Raw genomic sequence first — 20,621 nt, 5'->3', positions numbered from 1 at the left:
ATCCCTCTGTTTGCAAAAATAAAGGCTTTGTGCTCATTAATAGGAAAAGCTGTATGGGTGGCCTGCAGCTAATGTTCTTTTGTTGGCTGGACCCCAGTCTGTGCTCAGGTCTCAATGACTGACCCAGCCCCAAGCTGCTCTTTCAACTGATTTGATCAAAGGCACTGAAGCTCTGTTGACTACAAATTCTCCAAGAAAACAAGCACAGGAACTTGGCTAATGTCGGTGACAAAAGCAGAGTGCAGAGTTGAACCTTTGAGGCCGCCTCACTGCCACCTCCCCCCACCCTTTTCTTTTTAATTGATTTAATACTTCGAGTGCCAGTTCTTGCATGAAATGGGCCCTCAACAAGGAGCTGCTGGGCCTCCTTGTGGTAAACAGGCAAAATTAAATTAAAAGGAGGCTGATGACTTTTTAAAAAAATGTGCCTGTTTATTAAAACTTAGAACAACAGAGGCCAAGGCCTCAGGGTAAGCCTAGGGCCTGCACTAGGGCCAGCAAACCAGCCATACAACATATTAAAAATGAGTACTTTATTTTTAGCTCTTGCTTTTAATGTTTTCCCAGCCAGCCTCCTTTTCCACTGCAGTATTTTTCTTTGCACAGAAAAAAACCCTTGCTAGATGATGTGACTTAACAAGGAAAACACAACTCACGCACAATGGATATATTAAAGCTAAACATGCAGACTCCCTATATCACAATCCTCATCATTTCTTTTCTGTTTATGTCAGATTGTTTTCAGAAGGGTGAGAACACTATCTGAGATGCCCTGGCTAGTTTGATGCCATAGCCACTTCTTATCTCTCCTTTCTTAAGAGCTGTCCTTCCTGTAGTTCCTCTGCCCATTTGTTGCTCTTGGATCTCTGCCTCCTTCACCTGATTTTTATCTTTTTCTGGATTTGTGGGGATGTTTGTGTTGGTTTTGTTGTGTTTGCCTGTTTGATTTGGTCACGGGTTTACTTTTGCTTTTTGGGTTTTTTTTCATCCACTTAACAGCAGAAATCAGCTTGTGATTTGTATTGTGAAGTTTTGATACACAGGTGTTGCACATAAAGGTTGTTTTTGTATTTAAAGTCATCTCAGACACAGACCTGCAAGCCCCTGTGACTTTGAGAACAGAGTGCTCTCAGACAGCAAATTGTGCATGAATAGGAAACTTGTAGTTCCTATCTCCATTACACACGGCAAAATGTCAAGGGGTTGGAATGGTACCAGTTGTAGCCTTTCTTTTGCCTTCTTTTGCTGCCATGCCATAAAACCGTGTCAGATTCATCAATGACCTCGGTTCTTCCAGGATGGGGCGTGCAGGGATGATCCCTCAGCTCGTGTGTGCACCTGGTGTGCACCAGGCCAGACACGTGGCTGTCATCCACAGCCAGCCTCTGTCTGCAGAGAGAGCAGGGAGCTGCAGCTCTGAGGAACTCAGGGCTTAGGGAGCAAACAGACCAAATCCCTAATTTATATCAGTTACTTCACTCGAGTATTTTCTGCTGATAGATTTTTATCTTCCTGCCCAGAGCTGGAAGAAAAGAACGCTGGCAGTTTGCTTTAGCTATGAAGAAACTCTCCTCAACAGGTTCCAGCTCTGCTGGTTGTTGCAATTAAAAGCAGAGCAAAACTCTTCTATTGGTCACATCACACTATCATAAGTTTCATGAGTCTGTGAAAGACATAAGGTAAGACATGTGTAAAAATTATTCCATTTTATAGTACTTACTGTTTTCTAATTCAGCCATGGGGAAATTATGCCATCATTCACTATATCAAATAACTGAAAAAAGCACTGGAAAAGATTTTTTTTTTTAAACTAAGTTTAAAAAAAAGGAAGGAATTCCGTAAAGAAAACCAAAGAGTAAGAATACAGTAATTTAAACTTCTCAAAGGCCTTTGATGATGGAGCCCTGAAGCCCAGTCACGTGCAGTGCAGCCTCGGCGGTGCCTTTGAGCCCAGAACTGCGAAGGGTCAGGGCCAGGATGAGCCTTCACCCAAAACAGGCTCCAAGACTGAGTGGGAATCAATCCAGAACAGGGCTCACACAAAGAGCAAAGCCTCAAGGCCAAAGCCAACCCTTCATCAGGTTGGATTTGTTTGAACACTGAACTGCAGCAGATTTGCTTGTCTGGTAACATCAGTGTCACCATGAAACTTTACATGAGCTACTAAATAAGCACTGTCCTGTCCTGAGCTGTGTGGCCCAAATACTGTTGAGAACTTGCTCTGCCTCTGCCCTGTGCCCCCGGGGCTGCTCTTGGCCTGGCAGCCTCAGTGGGAGCCAGCACTGGCTGCAGCCCCAGCGGGCCCCCCAGGACAAGGCCCAGCAATGAAGAGGCCAATGAAAGCACTGGGCAGCAGCAGAGCCCTCAGCAGAGTTCTTTGGACAACCACGGACTGGCCACAGCTCCAGTGCAGCATGACTACGAGTCAGGCTACCAATGCTATGAGCAGAGTTACAAGAAAGCTGTGGAGAAAAATCAACAACTGACCGTCTGCTCTCGTACAGCTTCCGAATGCCAAGATAGCAGCCTGTCAGCACGAAGGGCACGGTGAACAGTGTCACCACCGTGCCTATCATGCAGGACCTGCGCACATCCTGGGGGCAGACAATTCTTGGGAGGCGCACTGGATCCGGGGCAAATATTCCTGTTTCAGTGATAACGTCTGTGGGAGCAATGGGGAGCGTGAGCCCGTGCTGTGCTGCACTGCCGAGCTGGCAGCACGGTGGATACGGCCAGGACGTTCTCAGTTTCCCCCAGAGCTGGGGCCTGCAGGCCCCTTGCCGCCCCTTGGCACAGGCTGTGCCACCCAACAAAGCCCAGCAGGCCGGGACGAGAGCCCGGGGCCAGCGCAGCTGCTTGGGCAGTCGCTGCTTCGAGGGACACGGGCCAAACCCATCCCTGAGCAGCCCCTGCCAGCCCTGGCCCTCCCTGCCCTGTGACAGCTCCCCCAGCCCCAGGGGACAGAGTCAGGCCCTGTCAGGACACACGGGAGCCTTGCTCTCCCCCTCTGCCCTCACCCCACCATGGGCACCCCGTGCAGCCGCTCCCAGGTTTTGGGAAGTGTCTCCCACGGAGGGACCCCAGCAGGATTGCTCAGCCTGGCTGAGCCTGGCACAGCAATCACCTTCTGTGGCACTGTCTGGCATCTCCTCCCTTCGTGTATCGGGGGCTGGCACGGAGCCATTGCTTCCTCCAGGAAGCGCTGCCTTCAGCAAAGCCCTTTGGTCCATCTCTGGAGAAAGGAAAAGGGACAGCTGGATCAGGTGGAACCATTCTCCATTGGAGAGATGGCATCTTCAGGAAGTTCTACTTTTCAAAGACATGGATAAGGATCAGGAAAAGGCCACGGCTCTTGGGGCTGCCACAGGGCCCTCCCTTTCCCAAACAGCTGCCACTCCTGACCTGCCGGAGAGGGGGAAATTGCAGGGGATTGCAGGCCCGTGGTGTAGTTTGGGCTCCCTGCCAGCTGATGCCAAATGCCTTCCTGCAGAGGCTGGGGAGAAGCTGCAGCCAGGCCAGGCTGGGAAACAGCCCTGCAGGGCAGGAAAGCAGCAGCAGGGCAGCCAGGCTGCCATGGATCCCTTCCCGCTGTGCTGGGCACGGCGTGTCCAGATGTGCAGGGAAAGCCCCCGGCTGCTGAGTCCCAGGGGAAGGCTGAGGGAAATGCACCCACCACGGCGTCTCTCCAGATCACTCAGCATCTGGTCCAGATGTCTGGCTGCCTCCAGGGATTTCTTGTCTCCTGTGTCTGCATTCTTCCATGGAGGAGGACCTTAACAGAAAGTTGTTCCATGTCCCCTTCAGGCCAGCGTGGCAGTGAGTGCCCCTGGGTGATTGGTGCCCTCCAAAGCACTCCCTCAGCTCTGCCTTCCACTCAGGAGCAGGGCCAGGGGGACCACGTGCCTGCGGTGGCCCCACACTGGGATGCAAGGAGCCCCTTGCAGGGCCGTCCACGGGGGAGAAAGGATTCCCTGGAGCTGCCAGCAGCTCTAAACCCAGCCCCAGGCAGGGCCAGGGCTTGGCAGCAGCAGCAGGAGCAGCTCAGGCACCCCGGGCCCGCAAAGGAGCTGCGAAAGGCACAGCCCCGGGGCACAGCCCTGGGCCCGGCCCCTTCCCTCTATGCTCTTCTCTGTGGCTGCACAGAGCACAGGGAAGGACACACTGGAATTGCACACGGAAGGAAGATGGACAGCTAAATGCTCCTTGCTGCCACTGACAGCCATTCTGTGGGATCCCTCAGGGATCCAGAATGGAGCCGGGCAAGTTTTCCAGAATCTTTCAACCCTGTGATGCTGCTAAGGGAAATGGCTCATGAGGCACTGATTATTTTCTCAGGAAAGGGACACAGAGAACTTGCCTCCAGCATTCTCCAAGAGATTCAAGCTGTCATCCAGTGGGGCATCCAGATAAGCCATGTCGCCATCCCAATCTAGAAGGGATCACAGATCAGAACCATTTCCTGGTATGCTGGGATCCCCCTGTGCCTTTGGGAACTGGGCACTGCAAGGGGGTCGGGTAAGGCTGTGGGGGCCAGATGAGAATGGCCATGGCCAAAGCTGCACAGGGGCCTGGGGAGCTCTGGGCTGGCTCCTGGCCACTCTCCACTCGATTTCCTTGCCTGGTGCAACATCCCTGGGAGGACGGCTGGAGCAGCCCAGGGCCCATGGGGGCTCTCTCCCTCCCACAGAGGAAAGCCTCCCTAAAGCCCAGGGGAAAAACCATCCCCCAGCACTTCCCAGGGAGCAGGGAGCGCTGTCCCGGGAAAGGGGAGCCAGGCTGCCGGCTCACCTGCTCCCCGCGCTTGCAGCGGAGCAGCCTGGGCAGCCCTGGCAGGCAGGGCCACGGCCAGGAGGAGCGGGAGGAAGAGGCACAGAGCAAGGGCCATGGTGCCCTGCCCTCTGCCAGTCCCCAGCTCTTGCTGCCACCACTGTCCTGACACCGCTGTCCCAATGTCAGCACCACTGCTGCCACCGCCGCTGCTGCCGCAACAGCTGTGCTCAAGGACTGACTGCTGGGTCCTTGTGGTGCTGTGCAACCACGGGGCTCTGGCACCTCTGTGACCTCAGAGCCTGCTGTGACCTCAGCCTGCTGTGACCCCAGAGCCTGCTGTGACCTCATGGCCAGGCTGGAATTGTGTGGGGAGTGGGATTTGCCTTCTTTGGCGGGGATCTCATCCTGCCCAACAGCTCTGTCCCAGGGTTGTGACACAGTCCCAGCCCAGCTGGTCTCAGAGGTTGGGGCATGAAGGGATGGAGAGCAGCCCGGCCAAGAAGGACTTGGGGCTGCTGCTAGATGAGAGGCTGGACATGAGCCAGCCTTGTGCATCCAAAGCAGAGTGCCCGGCAGGTTGAAGGAGCTGATTCCACCTCTTTGCTCTGCTGAGACTCCACCTGGAGCACTGTGGAAGATGTTTTATATTGCTGGCCGGGGCTCTATGTACAAATCACCAACGGGATGGGACTGCTGAGGAACGCGTCTCGAGCTGTTTCTTTTCCAGCATCAGTCTCATTCCATGGTTATGACAATGGGCAGATGCCAGCAGCTCACATCCCCGGCAGCAGGCAAAGAACTTAATGGTACAACTTACTTTAAAAGCTCTTTGACCAATCACACAAAGCAAAAGCATATTGACAATAGATTTATCCAATCACTATAAGCACACGTACCTTTTGTTAAAACAATATTTGTTTGAATTATTTCTTTCGAATACAATACCTACTTGTATTGTAAGCCTTAAAACCCAATGCACAGAGCTCCATTAGGAAGCTTAGAACTTCCTAATATCTTGCTAGAGATACTTTTCTGTAGCTTAGGGAGTTATTCTAACCAAGCATTAATACACAGACCATTGTACTATCTGTCTTTACTTTCCCACTTCTTATATAATTTTTCTGCTGACAAATCTTACAGCTACTGCTTTTTTCTAATTACAGTTCTGCTGTCTCTGAGGCCTGCCTTTTGCAGCTTTCCCAAAACCCTCTAATTTTAATGATTCCTGCCTTTTACAGTGACTTCTGTGAGCCAGAGAGAAGTTTGATAAGAGGATCTATGTTTACCCCTGAAAGAATTTTCTGCCAAGGTCGTTGACATAGAAACCAAGAAAGCAAGAAGGACAAAATAAGAGAAACCTCCAACTGCCTAGTCCAATAAGCACTTTGCTTGTCTCTTGTGACCAATGAGTAAACTTATGAGCTTTGTAAGAATGTAGAAAAAGCATGCATGCTAGAATAAAAACAGGGTTTGAAGCCTTCTGGAAATGGAGGGTGTTGCTTTGTATTGTCTCCATCTCTACCATGACAGAGTACTGCATCCAGCTCTGGGTTCCCAGCACAGGAAGGACATGGTTCTGTTGGATCTAGTCCAGAGGAGGGACAAAATGCTCTGAGGGCTGGAGCTCTTCTGCTTTGGAGACATGCTGGGAGAGCTGGGGGTGTTCAGCCTGGAAGAGAGAAGACTCCAGGGAGACCTGATTGCTGCCTTTCAGTACCTTAGGGGGCTTGAAAAAGAGATGGGATGGAATTTTTAGTAGGGCCTTATGTGACCAGACCATGGGGGAATGATTTTAATCTAAAAGATTGTCAATTCAGACTAGACGAAAGAAACCCATTTTTTACACTCTAGGTTTTGAAATCCCGTCACAGGTTGCCCAGAGAGGTGGACATCCATCCCTGCAGTCATTCAAGCTCCTGCTCTGAGCAACCTGACCTAGTCAAAGGTGTCCCTGCTCACTGCAGGGCATTGGACTGGATGGCCTTTAAATGTCCCTTCTGTGACATCACAGCTCCCCGAGTGTTCCAGGTGGAAGGCCCAGGACCTGGAAACGAGCACAGCAGACACTTCAGCTGCTGCCAATGGCCACTTCTCCCTCGCCCTTCGCTCTGCCTGTCAGTGCTGAACTGTTGCTGCTGCCTGGGCTTTTGCTGCCGCCAGCTCTGAACCCAATCCCAGCAGGATGTGCGCTGCTGCCCCAGAGGAGGTACAGTGCCATTCCAGGGAGGGGGGCACCCTGCTTGGGCAGGCTGCAGCCATGTGGGAATGGATGGTGTGGGACAGCAAGCCCAGCGTGAGATTGTGCTGCCTCTTGCAGACGGCCAGAGACACCGTGGAGGAGATGGAAGTGGACATGGTGCTGGATAGGGAAGAAATGATGGAGGTGGACAGGGAAGAGACTGCCGAGGACATGGAAGTCGACGTGGAGGACAACATCGAGGAGATGGACATTGATGTGGAGGACAAGATGGAGGAGATGGAAGTCGATGAGAAGGATGAGGAGGAGCCCATGGTCCTTGGATGAAGATGGAGCACCAGGAGCAAGAGAGGCAGATGCTTCCCACGCCCAGCCCACAGGCAGAGTGTGTCCCCTGAGGCCAGGCTGGGGCTGGGCTGGATGGCCCCGCTCAGGGACACGGTGCCCGTAGGGGGCCCTGGATTGTGGTGGCACAAGCACCAGCCCCGGCCTGCCCTGCGCTTGCCTGGGGCCATGCCAGCCCTGCCAGCCCTGTCCCAGCCCCTGGGGCCCAGCTGCCAGCCCACCTGGGCCACTGCTGGCCGCAGAGTCCAGCGCTGCTGTGGCCTTTCTTCAAAGACTGATGGAGATGAGGGCCACAGATATCACCCCTCTGTAAATATGTTCTGAAGTTTAGAGGTTTTCTGTAAATATGTTTGGAAGTTTGTTACTCTATAGGCACCCATGTAAATATGTTAGGAAGTTTGTTAGTCTGTAAGGACCCATGTAAATATGTTCTGTAGATTGTTGTTGTTCTAAGGATTGTTGCAATGAAATATGTTCTGTAAATCCGAGGTTTTGCCGATCTTGGGGGAAAAAATACAGTTTCTTTTTAAAATCTCAGTTCTCTTTGCAATTCCTTTGGGCCCAGGCGGCGTTTGCACAGTTGTGGTTCCCACTTGTTCTGGGTTACCGGGGCTGGAGGTCCCTGGGGGGGCTGGCACGGCCACCCCGGGGCTGGGGGTCCCTGTGCACAGGGGGTCCCACTGACACCACTCCTGGCACTGGGCACTGCTGCTCTTCCTGGGCTGGGCCAGAGCAGTGTCCCCAGGAGCAGAGCTGTCAGCAGCAGAGAGGGGGCTCTGACAGCAGTGGCCCCTGCAGCAATGGCCCAAAGCAGGCAGGAAGCCTTCAGCCACCCTTGCTGCTGGAGCCACGGGGACTCCTGGACCGGGAGGCGGCATCGGGCCACAGGGATGCCAAATCCACCTTCATGCTCTGAAGGCCATGACAGCCTCGGGAACTGTGGCACCCGGATCTGGGCTGCTGCAGGGGCTGATGTTTAAGGCTTGGAGCCTCCAAAGGCTCCGGGCTTCGCTTGCCAGCCTGCCTTGCAATGCCCTGTGCCCAGATTGTTCAAGAGACAAAAGCCAAGCCAGGGGATCCTCACCCTGCCCCCGTTCCTGCTGCTGGCAGCGGCCACTGGCCCCTGTCCCCCACTCGGGTGACAGCTGGAGGGGCAGGGCAGGGCAGGCTGTGCTGGGCAGGGGGCGGGGGGCTTTGGGCCCTGTGGCTGCTGCTGCTGGGGGCCATGGGCCCACGTCTACCTTTTCCTTCTTCTCTCTTCCCTCCTGTCACTTTCCCCATTTTCTCTGTCTGGGAGCTTGGCTTCTCTCTCTCCTGTCTGCAGGTTCAGCCGCACGTGGGACCCTGCAGGAACTGCCTGTGCAACGTCAACTTGAAGGGATTGAGAGATATTAGAGGGGCTAAGATTTGAGTTAGAGGTAAGCCTTACTAGAGTTAATTGAAATAAATTAGTAGGCCTTGATGAAGTTAAGAGTTAGCAGTTAACTAAGAATTGATTGCTTGTTAACACCATGTTTAGTTAGCTGGGTTTCTAATGAGGACTATAGAAAGTGACAAATAGCTTTTAGGAACACAAGACTCTTGTGGGCCTCTTCTGTTCTGAAAGCAATTGAAGACAGGGAATGGGAGTTCTACCAAGGTTCATTTGTCATATTTGCATTGAAAAGGTAGAAAGGTCAGAATGAGGAAGACTTCATTTACTTCCTCATTTTGGGACCCCTCCCCATGAAAGGGACCGCCTACCCATTTCAAGGAACAAACTACGCATGCTTAGCAGCTTTTGGAATGATTAGCATAGGAAGCGAGGAATGGGATGCACCAAAATGATGAATATGTATTGGTATTTTGGGTATTCAATTCTTGTGTGGATAAAAGGACTCTGTAATGATTGGAAAGGTGCAGTGTGCATTTGGGACCTATCCCGCACGCTGCCCGGCGCCGCAATAAACATACACTTTCTAACTTTAAACTCTTAGGGGTTGGGTTTTTCCTTTCTGTTCATTCCTTATCATCGGCTGGTGATTATCGGCTGATCCCTTTATTTGGGAGGAGGACGATCAGAGCCGCTGCTCTTGGGAAAGGGAGTTTCCACTGCTGCTGCTGGAGCCCAGCCCAGAGCTGCTTCTTCTGCCATGGGGTGAGCCTCTGCTCGTGAGAACAGCCCCTAAACTGGGACCTTATTAACACCTGCCCCACTAAAAGAGAGACCTATCCCCGTCTGCTCGGGTGCCCGGGATCCTGAGCTCGGCTCTCCCTGCCCTTCTGGGAGCCCCTCACCCCCTGCCTGCTGAGACATCCTGCCGGCCCAGCTTGCTGCTTTCCCAGAGTCCTGCTGGGGCCCCGGAGCCGGCTGCCCCCAGGGTTTGTGAAGCGGAGCCTTCTTCCAGCCCTTCCCGCCTTGGGACAAAGCCGCCATGGCCGCGCGCTCCCCGAGCCCGCGCCGGAGCGCCCCCTGCAGCCGCGCGGGGATCACCGCACCTGCCCTGCCCCCCGGGAGCCACCAGCGCCCCTGCCGGCCGTGCCCGGAGCTGCACCGCAGGGAAAGTGCCGCGGCCGAAAGGCTGCACTGGGCTCCTGTTCTGTTTGCTGCCAGCGCCGGAGGTGCTGCTGTTTGTTTGCTTTATTGTACACACTAGTGAAGAACTGTTATTGCTATTCCCACATCTTTGCCTGAGAGCCCCTTGATTTCACAATTCTAATAATTTGGAGGGAGGGGGTTTACATTCTCCATTCCACAGGAGGCTTTTTTCTGCCTTCCCTAGCAGACACCTGTCTTGTAAACCAAGACCAATTTTGGCGCCCAATATGCAGCCTGAAGCCATCAAGAGAAAAAGGGTGAAATGAGAATAACAACTATTGAGAAACTTTTTTTTTTTTTTTTTTTTTGGTGCACTGGATATAGAAACCTTGTTAGGTGTCACCATGTGGTCTAGCTTACCCTGCTTTGGGTGGCACATGGTTGTGGCTACATTTTTCCCATCCTAGAACTATGGCTACTGTGGCTGCTATCCAATTTGTTTCATGGGTAAATGTGGTGAGGAATTTATAGATTTCTAACATACTCTGGACAGTGGGCACATGGATTCACGGTTCCCACGCACTAACTGTATGTGTTTGGAATTACTTTAATAATGGTACCCACTGTGAGGAAATGACAGCAGGGGAAATTTTCTCCCAACCCCTCAGCCACCTCCTTGGGTCTACAGTGGTTGGTGTTGCTGATGTGCCTGTTAAGCCTATTCTATTTAGCATTCAGAGGTAAGGGAAGATTGACTTGGATAACTATCGTAGCAGGGTGTCCCCGGAGTGGTGATAATTAGCATTGACTCCATGATTCCAGAAGGCTCATCAATCGCATTATTATATTATACTATGCAATTCTACTAAGAAACACTCATCACTCTTGCAGACAATCTGATACAGACAGACCAGATTGGTTAATTGAAATCCAAACACCATCACCATTGGCCAATTAAGAAATCACTCTTTGGTAAACCAATCTCCATAACACATTCCACATGTGCACAACAAGAGGTGCAGCAAGTGGAGATAAGAATTGTTTCTCATTCTTTTCTCTGAGCTTTCTCACAGCTTCCCAGGAAAATCCTGGGAGAGCTCTCTCTCTCTGTTCAGAGGATATGTGATTACCACAGGTCAGTTGTGACAATGCGGGTCCAAGGACACCACGGTGACACTACGGAACCTCATGGAACCAAGGGGCCAGTGTGACACTGTGCTGCCTCATGGAAACAAGAGGCCATTGTGGAACTCGGGGACCCCAAGGAACCAAGGGTCCGTGGTGACCTTGTGGAGCCCGCAGTGTCACAGAGGAGCCGTTGTGACACAGCGAGGGCGCATGGAGCCGAGGGGCCATTGTGACACATCAGGGCTTTGTGGAACCACAAAGCCATTGTGACATTGCAAGGCCTCATGGAAGCACGGGGCCATTGTGACACTGCAGAAGCAAGGGGGACATTGTGACACTCCAGGGCCTCATGGAACCAAGGAGACCATTGTGACACTGTGGGGTCCCACTAAACCAAGGGAACATGGAACAGGTCTGGCTGGCTGGGGCTCCTGGGGACCACCTGACAGGTCTGGCTGACCTTGGCATGTCGAGGGCTGCTTCTCACCTGCCCCTGAAGCACTGGGGCTCTGGGCTTTCCTTCCTATGGGAGAGAACTGTCCTTCTCCAGGGGCCTATGGCCAAAAGTGGGATTCCTTCTCCAAATTTCCTTATATTGCAAGGATTGTTCCCAGAAGAAATCTGCCAGGAGAGACAGGTCTGGCTGCACATACTTAATTTAGGATGAGGACCTTCTAAACCACCCCTCTTCTTTTCAATTTTTAAAATAACTACTATGAAACATTACTTGGGATTCTTGATCAAATTACTACTCTTCAGATAATCAATACTCAGTCTATTAAGGGAGAGAGGAGGTTTTTTTTGTGCTACAGACTTCCCCCCCCAGGAAACATAGTTGCTACTTCTTGTGTTTCTATGTCACATATGGCAACTGCTTGGAAAAAATCTGCCAGTGTGACACTTTCTTTTTTATGTTACAGTGCTCTTACTACTGTGCATGGACAGACTGCCCATAGGGCTCTTTTAAGGATCCTTTGCTATGGACTAAATGAGACAACAGTTCAGCTTCTCATCTTGGGACTACAGTCCCTCTTATTTTCTCCTGGGGCAAAGGCTCTAGGAACAGAGATCTTCTTCTTGAAGACAAAGGGCATCACCATTCCCTCTTCAGCTTTCTTCTGTTCTTGCCATTCCTGTGCTGGTGGTTGCTGAAGCAGGTCTCCTTGGGTTTCTACTGCATCTCCCTAAAATGCAGTCTCTATTGCAGGAGAATTTGGTTTAGTCTATGGCTAACAAGAAAACTCTATCTAAAAGATACTCTATCATCTTTTCTCACCTAAAAATTTCTTCTTCTAACATCTCAGGTCCCGGACTGTCTCTCTTCTACTACAAATCGAGGAGGAGTAATATTTTACAAAGCCCTCATTTCCTAGGAAAGGGTTAAAAGTTCAGACTCCCTGGATGGCTGAAATCTCTACTAAGGACTTTCGACTCTTACACTGGGCATCATCCCCCCTCTTTCTACTTCTACTCTGCCGGCATATTTCCAGGTGCCGTCAGGCTCTCGGTCTCTTTCCCTCTGAGGGGGCGGGGGGGGACAAAGGCATCTTCGCTTCTTTCTACCTTTCCATCCGCAGGAGCTGGCTCAGTTCCAGACCTTCAGCCCCTTGGCCTACCTGGACAAGGCCACGTGGCTTCCCATCCCCCACCCAGCCTGAGGCTGGGCAGGGGAGAGTCTGCACTCTCTGACAACCAGAATTAAAGAGACAGTTCCCCTGAGAATTCTTGCTTTTAACCCCCTGTGTTCTCAGAGGCGTGTCCATACTTTCAGTGGTCACTCCAGGTGCCAATATCCAAACCTGACCATTGATTGGTTTGACCCAAATTTCTGAAAAGAAAAAAAAAAATATTCACTTCCATATCAAACCACGACACCTGGCCACCCAGGGGCCACTTCTCATCTGCCTTTCAAACTCTGGGACCATGTGCTTTTCTTTCTTATGGGAAAAAAACATCCATCTCAATCAAGCACCTATGGCCAAAATTGGGGATCTACCTCCAGAATTCCCTATATCCAAGGATAGCTCCGAGACCAAAGCAGCCAGGACTGACAAGTGTGGCTGGCCTTGGCTTCCTGAGGGCTGGCACTCATGTGCCTCAGAAACACTGGGGCTCTGTGCTTTCCTTCCTGTCCTGGTTTAGGACAAATTAGGGGAAAACACCTCCAAAGGAGCCCCTTATAGGAAACCAAACCCTCCGCAACTTCCCCCCACCACCGGGTTCGGGAGGAATTCCTTCAGAGGGGAAGTGGAAAAAACTTGTTTATTAAGGCACAACAAAAAACACTCCCCAGCACAAGAGAAATAGCCCAAGATGACCACAGATGTTTTCACCAGTCCAAGGGGGTTGAGCTGTATCTCTCTTTGCCGCAGAGGGTACGGAGCTTCTTTCGCAGACCCCGGGGGAGCTCCTGCCCGGAGTAGGTCCGATGTCTTCGGGGGGGGGGGGGAAGGGAACAACGGAAACCGGGGAAAAGGGAAAAAAATGGCAAAAAAGCAAGCCAGCGAAAAGCAGAGAAAAAAGAGAGGAAGACAGAGCCAGCAAAGCATGCAGCCAGCAGCAAGCAAGAGCAGCAAGCAAGCTAAGCAGCAAGCCAGCAGCCAGCCGGGGGGGGAAGGAAGACAAAACAAACTGAGAACAGGGAGCAGAAACCACGATTGGGATAATGAGCATGAAAATGTCCTGTCCCCATGACACTTCCTAATGAAAAGAACTCATCTTCCTGTCCAGGCACCCACAGCCAAAATTGAGATTCAAGCTCCAAAATGCGCTGTGTCCAAGGATAGCCCCGAGATGAAAGGTGCCAGGAGAGACAGGTCTGGCTGGCTTGGCCTAAGGGTGGCCACCTCTCATCTTCTTCCAAAACACTTGGATTTTGTGCTTTTCTTTCCGATGGGAAAAAACCATCCATCCTGACCAGGCACCCATGGCCAAAACTGGGATTCCACCTCCAAAACTCCGTACATCCAAGAATTGCTCTCAAATGAAAGCAGCCAGGACAAACAGGTCTGGGTGCCCTTGGCCTCTTGGGGGCTGCCTCTCACCTGCCTCAAAACACTTGGGCTCGATGCTTTCCTTCCTATGGAAAAGAACTGTCCTTCTTCTCAAGGTGTCTGTTGAGAACTGAAATTCCCCTTCCGAAATTCCATATATCCAAGGATTCCTCAGGGACAAAAGCTGCCAGGAAGAACAGGTCTGGTGGGCTTGATATCGCAGGAGCCACTTCTCTCCTCTTCTGCCTTTGAAATTCTTGGTCTCTGTGCTTTCCTTCCTACGGAAAAGAACCGTCCTTCTTATCTATGCAGAAATGGCTGAAATTGGGGTTCCACCTCCCAAATTCCCTATATCCAAGGGTTGCTTTCAGACAAAAGCTACCAGGACAGAGAGGTCTGGCTGCCTTAGGCCACCTTTTATTTGCCCCTCAAACACCGGTGTTCTGTGCTTTCCTTCCTGTGGAAAAGAACTGTCCTTCTCCTCTGGTGTCCATGTCTGAAATTGGAATTCCACCTCTAAAATTCCCTTTATCCAAGGGTTGCTCCCAGCCAAAATCTGCCAGTACCATCAAGTCTGGCGGGCCTTGGCCTCTGGTGGCTGCCCCTGCCACACTGGGGCTCGGTCCTTTCCTTCCCATGGAGATCCCTGTGACACTGTGGGGACCTCATGGAACCAAGGGGATCATTGTGGCACCACGGGAGCCCATGGAACCAAGGGGCCATGGTGACACAGCGGGGCTTCATGGACCCAGAGACCATTCTGACTCTGTGGGGCCTGATGGAACCATGGAGACCATGAGGACCCTTCAGGGCCTCGTGTCACCAAGGGGGCATTGTGACACCTCAGGGCCTCCTGGAAGCAAGGGACCATTGGGACACTGTGGGGCCCCATGGAACCGAGGGAACATGGAACAGGTCTGGCTGGCTTGGCCTCCCAGGGGCCACCTGACAGGTCTGGCTGATCTTGGAATGCCAAGGGCTGCCTCTCATCAGCTCCTGCAGCACTGGGGCTCCGTGCTTTCTTTGCTATGGAAAAGAACTGTCCCTCTTTTCAGATGCCCATTGCCAAAATTGGTACTCTCACTAAAAATTTCCTATATGAATGTGTATCTCCGGGAAAAAAAACCTGCCAGCTCTGGCTGGCCTCTGGTGGTCACCTCTCATCTGCCCCTGAAACACTGAGGCTCTGTTGCTTCATTCCTGTAGAAAAGAACCAGCCTTCTTGTCCAGGGTTGATGGCCAAGATTAGAATTTGGCCTCCCAAATTCTGTATATCCCAGGATTGCGAGGATATAACAAAAGTAGCCAGGGCAGACAGGTCAGGCAGGCCCTGTCCTCTGGTGATTTTATAGGAGCTGAATGTTTTCATTTGAAAACACCTTGGAGAGGGCCCAGAGATCTCCCAGGGTGGGGTTTTGAGGCATCAGGCACATGACCACTACATATGGACAAAGGAGCTCTGTGCTCTGTGCTGTTGTGGTGGTTTTCCATCATGGAAGTGAAGTTCTAAGGGAAGCTTCTAGCAGTTTCCTCTGTATCTGATAAAGAAACAATCAGTAATTAGCTTTGAGAGCTGACAATCTGTTAAAGCACTAAGGAAACTGCACAGGCCTCTGTGAAGACACAAGTTAAAGAGGAAGAAGCCTGGCTGGGTCTCTTTCCCTTCTGGCCAGCAAAGAGGTGCCAAGGCCGGGCCAGCCCCCGTCTGGGCCGGGGCGGGCCGGGCGGCTCCTGCCGTGGGGCCGGGCCCCTTCCCAGGGAGCCCGCCAGGCCCCATCGGCTGCCGGGCAGGGGAGGGGAGGCCGCGGGGCCGAGGCCGGGCCGGGCCGTGGCTGCGCTTGCTGACATCTGGCCGCTGCCGAGCCCTGCCCCGCCGCCAGCCCGGGCCCAGCCAGGATCCGCCGGGCCCCAGGAGCAGCCCCGGGCCGGGCCGGCTCGGCCAAGCTTCTGCCGCCCTTGGGCTTGGCCCGCAACCAGCGGGCAGGGCCAGGAGAAGCCATCGGCCCCGGCCGTGCTGCTGCTCTGCTCTGGCCTGGCTGCTGAGATCCTGGCCCTGCCCCCAGCGCCGCCCAGCCTGACACAGCCCCAGCGCAGCCGCTGCACAAACCTCCATGGCAAAACAGCTCCGGCCGCAAGGACCCAGCCCGGCCGGGCTCACGCAACCATCTGCAGGCCCCGCCTCAGATATTGACTCTTCCCGTGCTTCCATCCTCCCTCCAGTGAGAGAAAAGGACAAAGTGCAGGCACACACAGGAGCAACGTGAAGACACCGAGGTCAGAGAAAAGGAAGTTGAGTCCCAGATGGGAGGGATGAGGAGATGCCTTGACCTTGGGGCTGAAATCCTCTGGTAAAGCTATGGAGAAGGATGGAATTGATACATCAGACTCTCTTTTTCCCTATAATGCATTGAAAAGAATGGGGAGATGACTTGTTCAGCAAAGGCATCCATGCTAAAGGAAGCAAATGTTGAAGTAGCTGTGATCCCACGAGAAGTTTGAACACTGAAAGAGAAAAGAGTGATGAGACCCTGTGCCCTCAGGGAGAGAAGAAGAAGATCTCTGTTCCAAGAGATGAAGATGATTTCAGAAATAAATGAAGAGAACCTTTGCTCTTAAAAAGTTCATCTTTAAAACAATACCCCATAAGTTGACATGGCCCATAAACACAGCTGTGGGAAAAGCTGTAAAAATTGGGAGGGACATCATGATTGCAGATTTTTCCAGGCAGCTGCTATTTGTGGAAATGAAAAGTCATGAGAGGACTGTTTTTTTCTTGTGGAGAAGTCTCCATAACATTAACAAGAGGAACTTCTCTCCCTAAGTGAACAGAAGAAAGACAATTTGAGTAGTATACTGACAGAAAATTTTAGGTTTTGTCTCTTTACATGATCAGGTTGTAGGGAGAGAGGAAAAGTGTTCTGAAAGTTTTGTTCTGATTTTTATTACTCTTTCTTTTAGTTACAGTTAGTAAACTTTTCTTTATACCCTTTTAAAGTTTTGAGCCCACTTTGCCTTTCTCCTAATCCTACCTCAGAGCAGGAAATGAGTAAGTATATTCTAGAGAGTGCACTGGTAGTTAGACAGCACTGAATCCACTACACTAATTCATGCATTGGCCGAGAAATGTCAAATTGTTGAAACAATGAACTGCCCCAGACAAGAGGGAAATCAAGGCAGAGCCATGGTTTGTCAGGACTTGCTTGATCCTAATGAGCCCCGTGGTGCATTTGGAGCTGAGCCCTGGAACCTCAGGGCCTGAGAGGAGATTGCGCAAAAAATTCCAGGAGTCAGAGTCAGAGGAAAAACCCCAAAGTGTCTCAAAGCATTAATGGAACCCACTGAGGTCCATCCCCAACACAGGCTCCTCATGGACTACTGGGAGGAGAGAATTGGAGGCCAGGATGGCACAAAAACCTCTCAGAGATTCAAAATGGCACAAAAACCTCACCACGTGGAAAGTAAAACCCAAAGTTCCTTAAAAAAGTTGAGTATCTCAAAGTATTAATGAGCCCCACTGAGTGTCAGTACAAAGCTCTCAAGGGACTCATTAAAGCAGATAATTGGGGCCATGATTGCACAAACCTCTCACCGAGTCTGTAGCAAAAGGGTAACACCAAGTACCTTAAAAGAACTGAAGTACCTTGAAGCATTAATGAGCCCCACTAAGTGTTGTTCCTGACAAAGCCTCTCCAGGGACCAATTACAGCAGATAATTGGAGGCCATGATTGCAGAAAGCTCTCAGAGACTGCAAGGCAAAAGCCAAAGCCAAAGTCCTTTGAAAAACCTGCAGTGCCTGGGAGCATTGTGGAGCCCCCAGGGCCATTCCTGAGCAAGGCTCCCCAGGGACTCCTTCCAGCAGATCCTTGAGGCCACTGGGATGTGGGCTAGGGGGGGATGCTGAGGGCAGGACAAGGGGCTGACAGTGCCCAGCCTGGCTGGGGCTGTGCCAGGAGGCCCCAGGGCCTCAGGACAAGGTGTCTCCTGACAGCCCTTGGTGGCACAGACACTGCTGTGCCCCAGGCCACCAAGACTTGGCTTCTCTTTGTCCCCACCTGTCATCAGTGCCTCCAGTTCTCTGCTCTGCCTGGGGCCTGGGGACACTTTCTCACTCGTGTCCCTCAGTGGGACCCATTAAAAGTCAAAGAAACTATGGAGGTGGATTCTGACTTGGAATTCTGGAGAGGTTTCTGCAGCTCCCTCTCAGGGCCTGATGTTCAGGGCCTGAGCACAAAGCCCCAGAGGCTCATTCAAGTCCTTGTGTTGTGTCTGTGCTGCTGAGCTGGGCCGGGCTCCTGGCACAGAGGGTGATGCTGGTAAGCAAGCAGAGCTTCAAAAGCACATTTCTCTGGATGAGCAGCTCTTCTCCCAGCCCAGCAGGGCTGGGGCACTGCCTGCAGCCAGCGCGGGCACAGCCCAGAGGCACAGAGAGCTTCAATCAGTCAGGGCTGGGAAGGTGCTGAGAAGTGCCTGGGGCAGAATCACTGCCAGCCCTTGGCACAGGAACCTCTGGCTGCAGGACAATGCAGCTGCAGCTCCTGCAGTGATCTCCTCCAGCTGGAACATCCCAATGCCCACAGCCCCTGTGAGTACATTCTCTGATGGTCTCTTGTGCAGAGCAGCCAGGGGTGCCCAGGGCTGTCCTGCAGAGCAGGGTCCTGCAGCCCAGGGCGCTGTGCTGGCCCAGGGACTCTGCTGCCTGCCAGGGACAGCTCTCAGCCGGCCCGGGGAGCTGCTGCCAGCGCTGGCCAGAAGCTGTGGGGGGAAGGAGCCACCCTGAGCAGGGCAGGTGCTGCTGCTGAGAGCTGCTGGCTGGGGCAGGGCTGCTCCCAGCTCCAGACCAGCCTGGGCACAGCTCCGGAGGACACTTCCCAAAGAAGGTAAGCCTGGGATTGCTGTAAAGATCAGCAGCTTTCCTGAGAGTGTTTTCAATTTCCTGCTTGGAGAAGGATGGGAAAGTTGGGGTGATGACAAAAAGATTTTTGCTTTTTATACATTTTTTATATATTCGTAGCTCTGTAAATTAGTACTATATAATTATAAAACTGTAATCCTTAATTAACTCTATTAAACTCTTAATTAACTCTATTAAACTACTATTATATACTTTTATAACTGTAATATAACTAATAAATATAACTATATAGAGTTAAATAACTCTAGTACATTTCCTAACCTTTCTCTTAGATTTCAGAACAATAAGCAGACTGTCTAAATACATTCCTGAAATACTGCATCGTCTTATTACCAGGAAGAGGACCTACAAGAAGAACATTTTGGTTTTAACGAGAATATGAGCAGTCATAACAAAAAGTGTGGCAAAGTAGCCCTTGGACCTACACCAATGGGTTGAGCCAGGAGTGTGTAACTGGGACAACTGAATCTCCTATTGGATGTTCCTGTTAAATATCCTAATTAATCAACCTTTAGAAATTGTTGAAATCAGGAGCCGATTGTGCCTCATCCCCCTGGGACACCTGGAAGCTTCCAATAAAGGTCTGCTTTTTACTTTACTGTTCTAACACTGTTGCAAGGGGGTTTTTTTGTTTGTTTTTTTTTTTTTCTCTTTTGATCATAGACAACATGGGGATGAGAGAAGCAGAACAGGAATTGTAATTCCAGAGTGACAGAACATTCTTAGTTGAAAGGGACACACAGGATCATCAAAGGAATGTTTGAACATTTACAGAGACTCCAGAACTGTGACTTTGGGTGGTCAGTCTCTCTGCTGGCAGCCTCCCAAAGGGTCTTCAGCCACTGCTCAGCCCTGGACAGCAGCAGCATCACCTTGGCAGGGCCCAGCAGGGCTCTCCTGAGCTGCCCTTGCCCAGCTGCACACAGACCCTGCCCCAGCCAGGGCCCTGCACACAGGCAGGTTTCTGTAGGGCCGGGCCGAGGGCACACGGGGTGGGATGGGCTCTGTGAGCGCTGGCAGGGACAAGGCACCTCTCAGGAGGGAATGTCCAGGCCCAGGGAGATGCTCGGGGAAGGAGAGGGGGCTGAACAGAGCAGTGCTGGGGGAACAAACCCATCCAGCCCCTCACCTTCCCTCAGCCACAGGGAATCCTTTGCCTCTCCCATCTCTCAGTGGCAAAATATGAGTGCAGCAGGAATGCTGGGGATGTCTGACCTCAGAGAGCCAGCAATGATCTGTGGCTAGGAAAACAATTCCTGAAACCAACTCCTGTCATCCTTTAGACCTGGAAGTGCAGATGCTACCAACCCTTTCTGCATTACAAGTGATTCCCCTGACAAATGCTGAATATCCAACCTTGTCCCTCTGCCACATGGCCACAAACCAAGGGCAGCAGGGCAGGGATGGTTCCTTGAGAGCCCCCACGCACAGCCCTGGCTGCTCCTGGCACACTCAGCCAGCACAGCTGGAGCTCAGGCAGGGACCTGGGTGAAGGTTTGCCCAGAGCAGGAACAAGGGTGGGTGAGTCCCAGCGGGACAGGCTACAGGGAATGGCCCAGGTTTGGCTCCAAGCAGCCTCTCCTGACTTGTCACTGTCCTTTCTCCATGAACAGGTGCCCATGTGCAGCCACAGCCAATGTCCAACAGCAGCTCCATCAGCCACTTCCTCCTGCTGGCACTGGCAGAGACGCGGCAGCTGCAGCTCCTGCACTTCTGCCTCTTGCTGGGCATCTCCCTGGCTGCCCTCCTGGGCAACG

The 20,621-nt window shown here is 52.0% G+C and overlaps 1 protein-coding gene and 2 pseudogenes across 4 annotated transcripts; 1 reads left to right on the top strand and 2 right to left on the bottom strand.

The window, feature by feature from the left end:
* The window catches only part of LOC128820667 (uncharacterized), a 2,212,279-nt pseudogene that overhangs the window by 445,010 nt on the left and 1,746,648 nt on the right, over nt 1–20,621 (bottom strand).
* LOC128820669 (uncharacterized) overlaps nt 1–20,621 on the top strand; it is a 1,091,286-nt pseudogene that overhangs the window by 324,417 nt on the left and 746,248 nt on the right.
* On the bottom strand, nt 1,557–5,115 carry LOC128820748 (uncharacterized). 4 transcript variants are annotated; one of them, XM_054001575.1, is made up of 6 exons: nt 4,789–5,115; nt 4,358–4,429; nt 3,674–3,772; nt 3,125–3,232; nt 2,488–2,662; nt 1,557–1,663 (listed from the first exon to the last, which is right to left on the bottom strand). In XM_054001575.1, the coding sequence occupies exons 1-6, from the start codon at nt 4,883–4,885 to the stop codon at nt 1,639–1,641; spliced, it is 576 nt and encodes a 191-aa protein (XP_053857550.1). In that variant the 5' UTR covers nt 4,886–5,115; the 3' UTR covers nt 1,557–1,638. The 4 variants fall into 4 exon arrangements, with proteins under 4 accessions (XP_053857550.1, XP_053857551.1, XP_053857548.1 ...); XM_054001576.1 differs by lacking the exon at nt 1,557–1,663 and adding an exon at nt 1,687–1,786; XM_054001573.1 differs by lacking the exon at nt 1,557–1,663 and having other exon boundaries at nt 1,854–2,662.

The sequence above is a fragment of the Vidua macroura genome, chromosome 30 (assembly GCF_024509145.1).
Source record: "Vidua macroura isolate BioBank_ID:100142 chromosome 30, ASM2450914v1, whole genome shotgun sequence".
Taxonomy (NCBI): Eukaryota; Metazoa; Chordata; class Aves; order Passeriformes; family Viduidae; genus Vidua; species Vidua macroura.
The sequence above is the reverse complement of the archived record's forward strand: the minus strand, read 5'-3'. Positions and strand labels throughout refer to the sequence as shown.

What these genes read in the sequence shown, in the direction of transcription:
- LOC128820748 (XM_054001573.1), bottom strand. Translation starts at nt 4,885, where the DNA reads ATGGCCCTTGCTCTGTGCCTCTTCCTCCCGCTCCTCCTGGCCGTGGCC. An exon ending in GCTGCAAGCGCGGGGAGCAG is followed by an intron (nt 4,430 to 4,788) that starts GTGAGCCGGCAG and finishes GATCCCTTCTAG; the next exon opens with ATTGGGATGGCGACATGGCT. An exon ending in TCTCTTGGAGAATGCTGGAG is followed by an intron (nt 3,773 to 4,357) that starts GCAAGTTCTCTG and finishes CTTTCTGTTAAG; the next exon opens with GTCCTCCTCCATGGAAGAAT.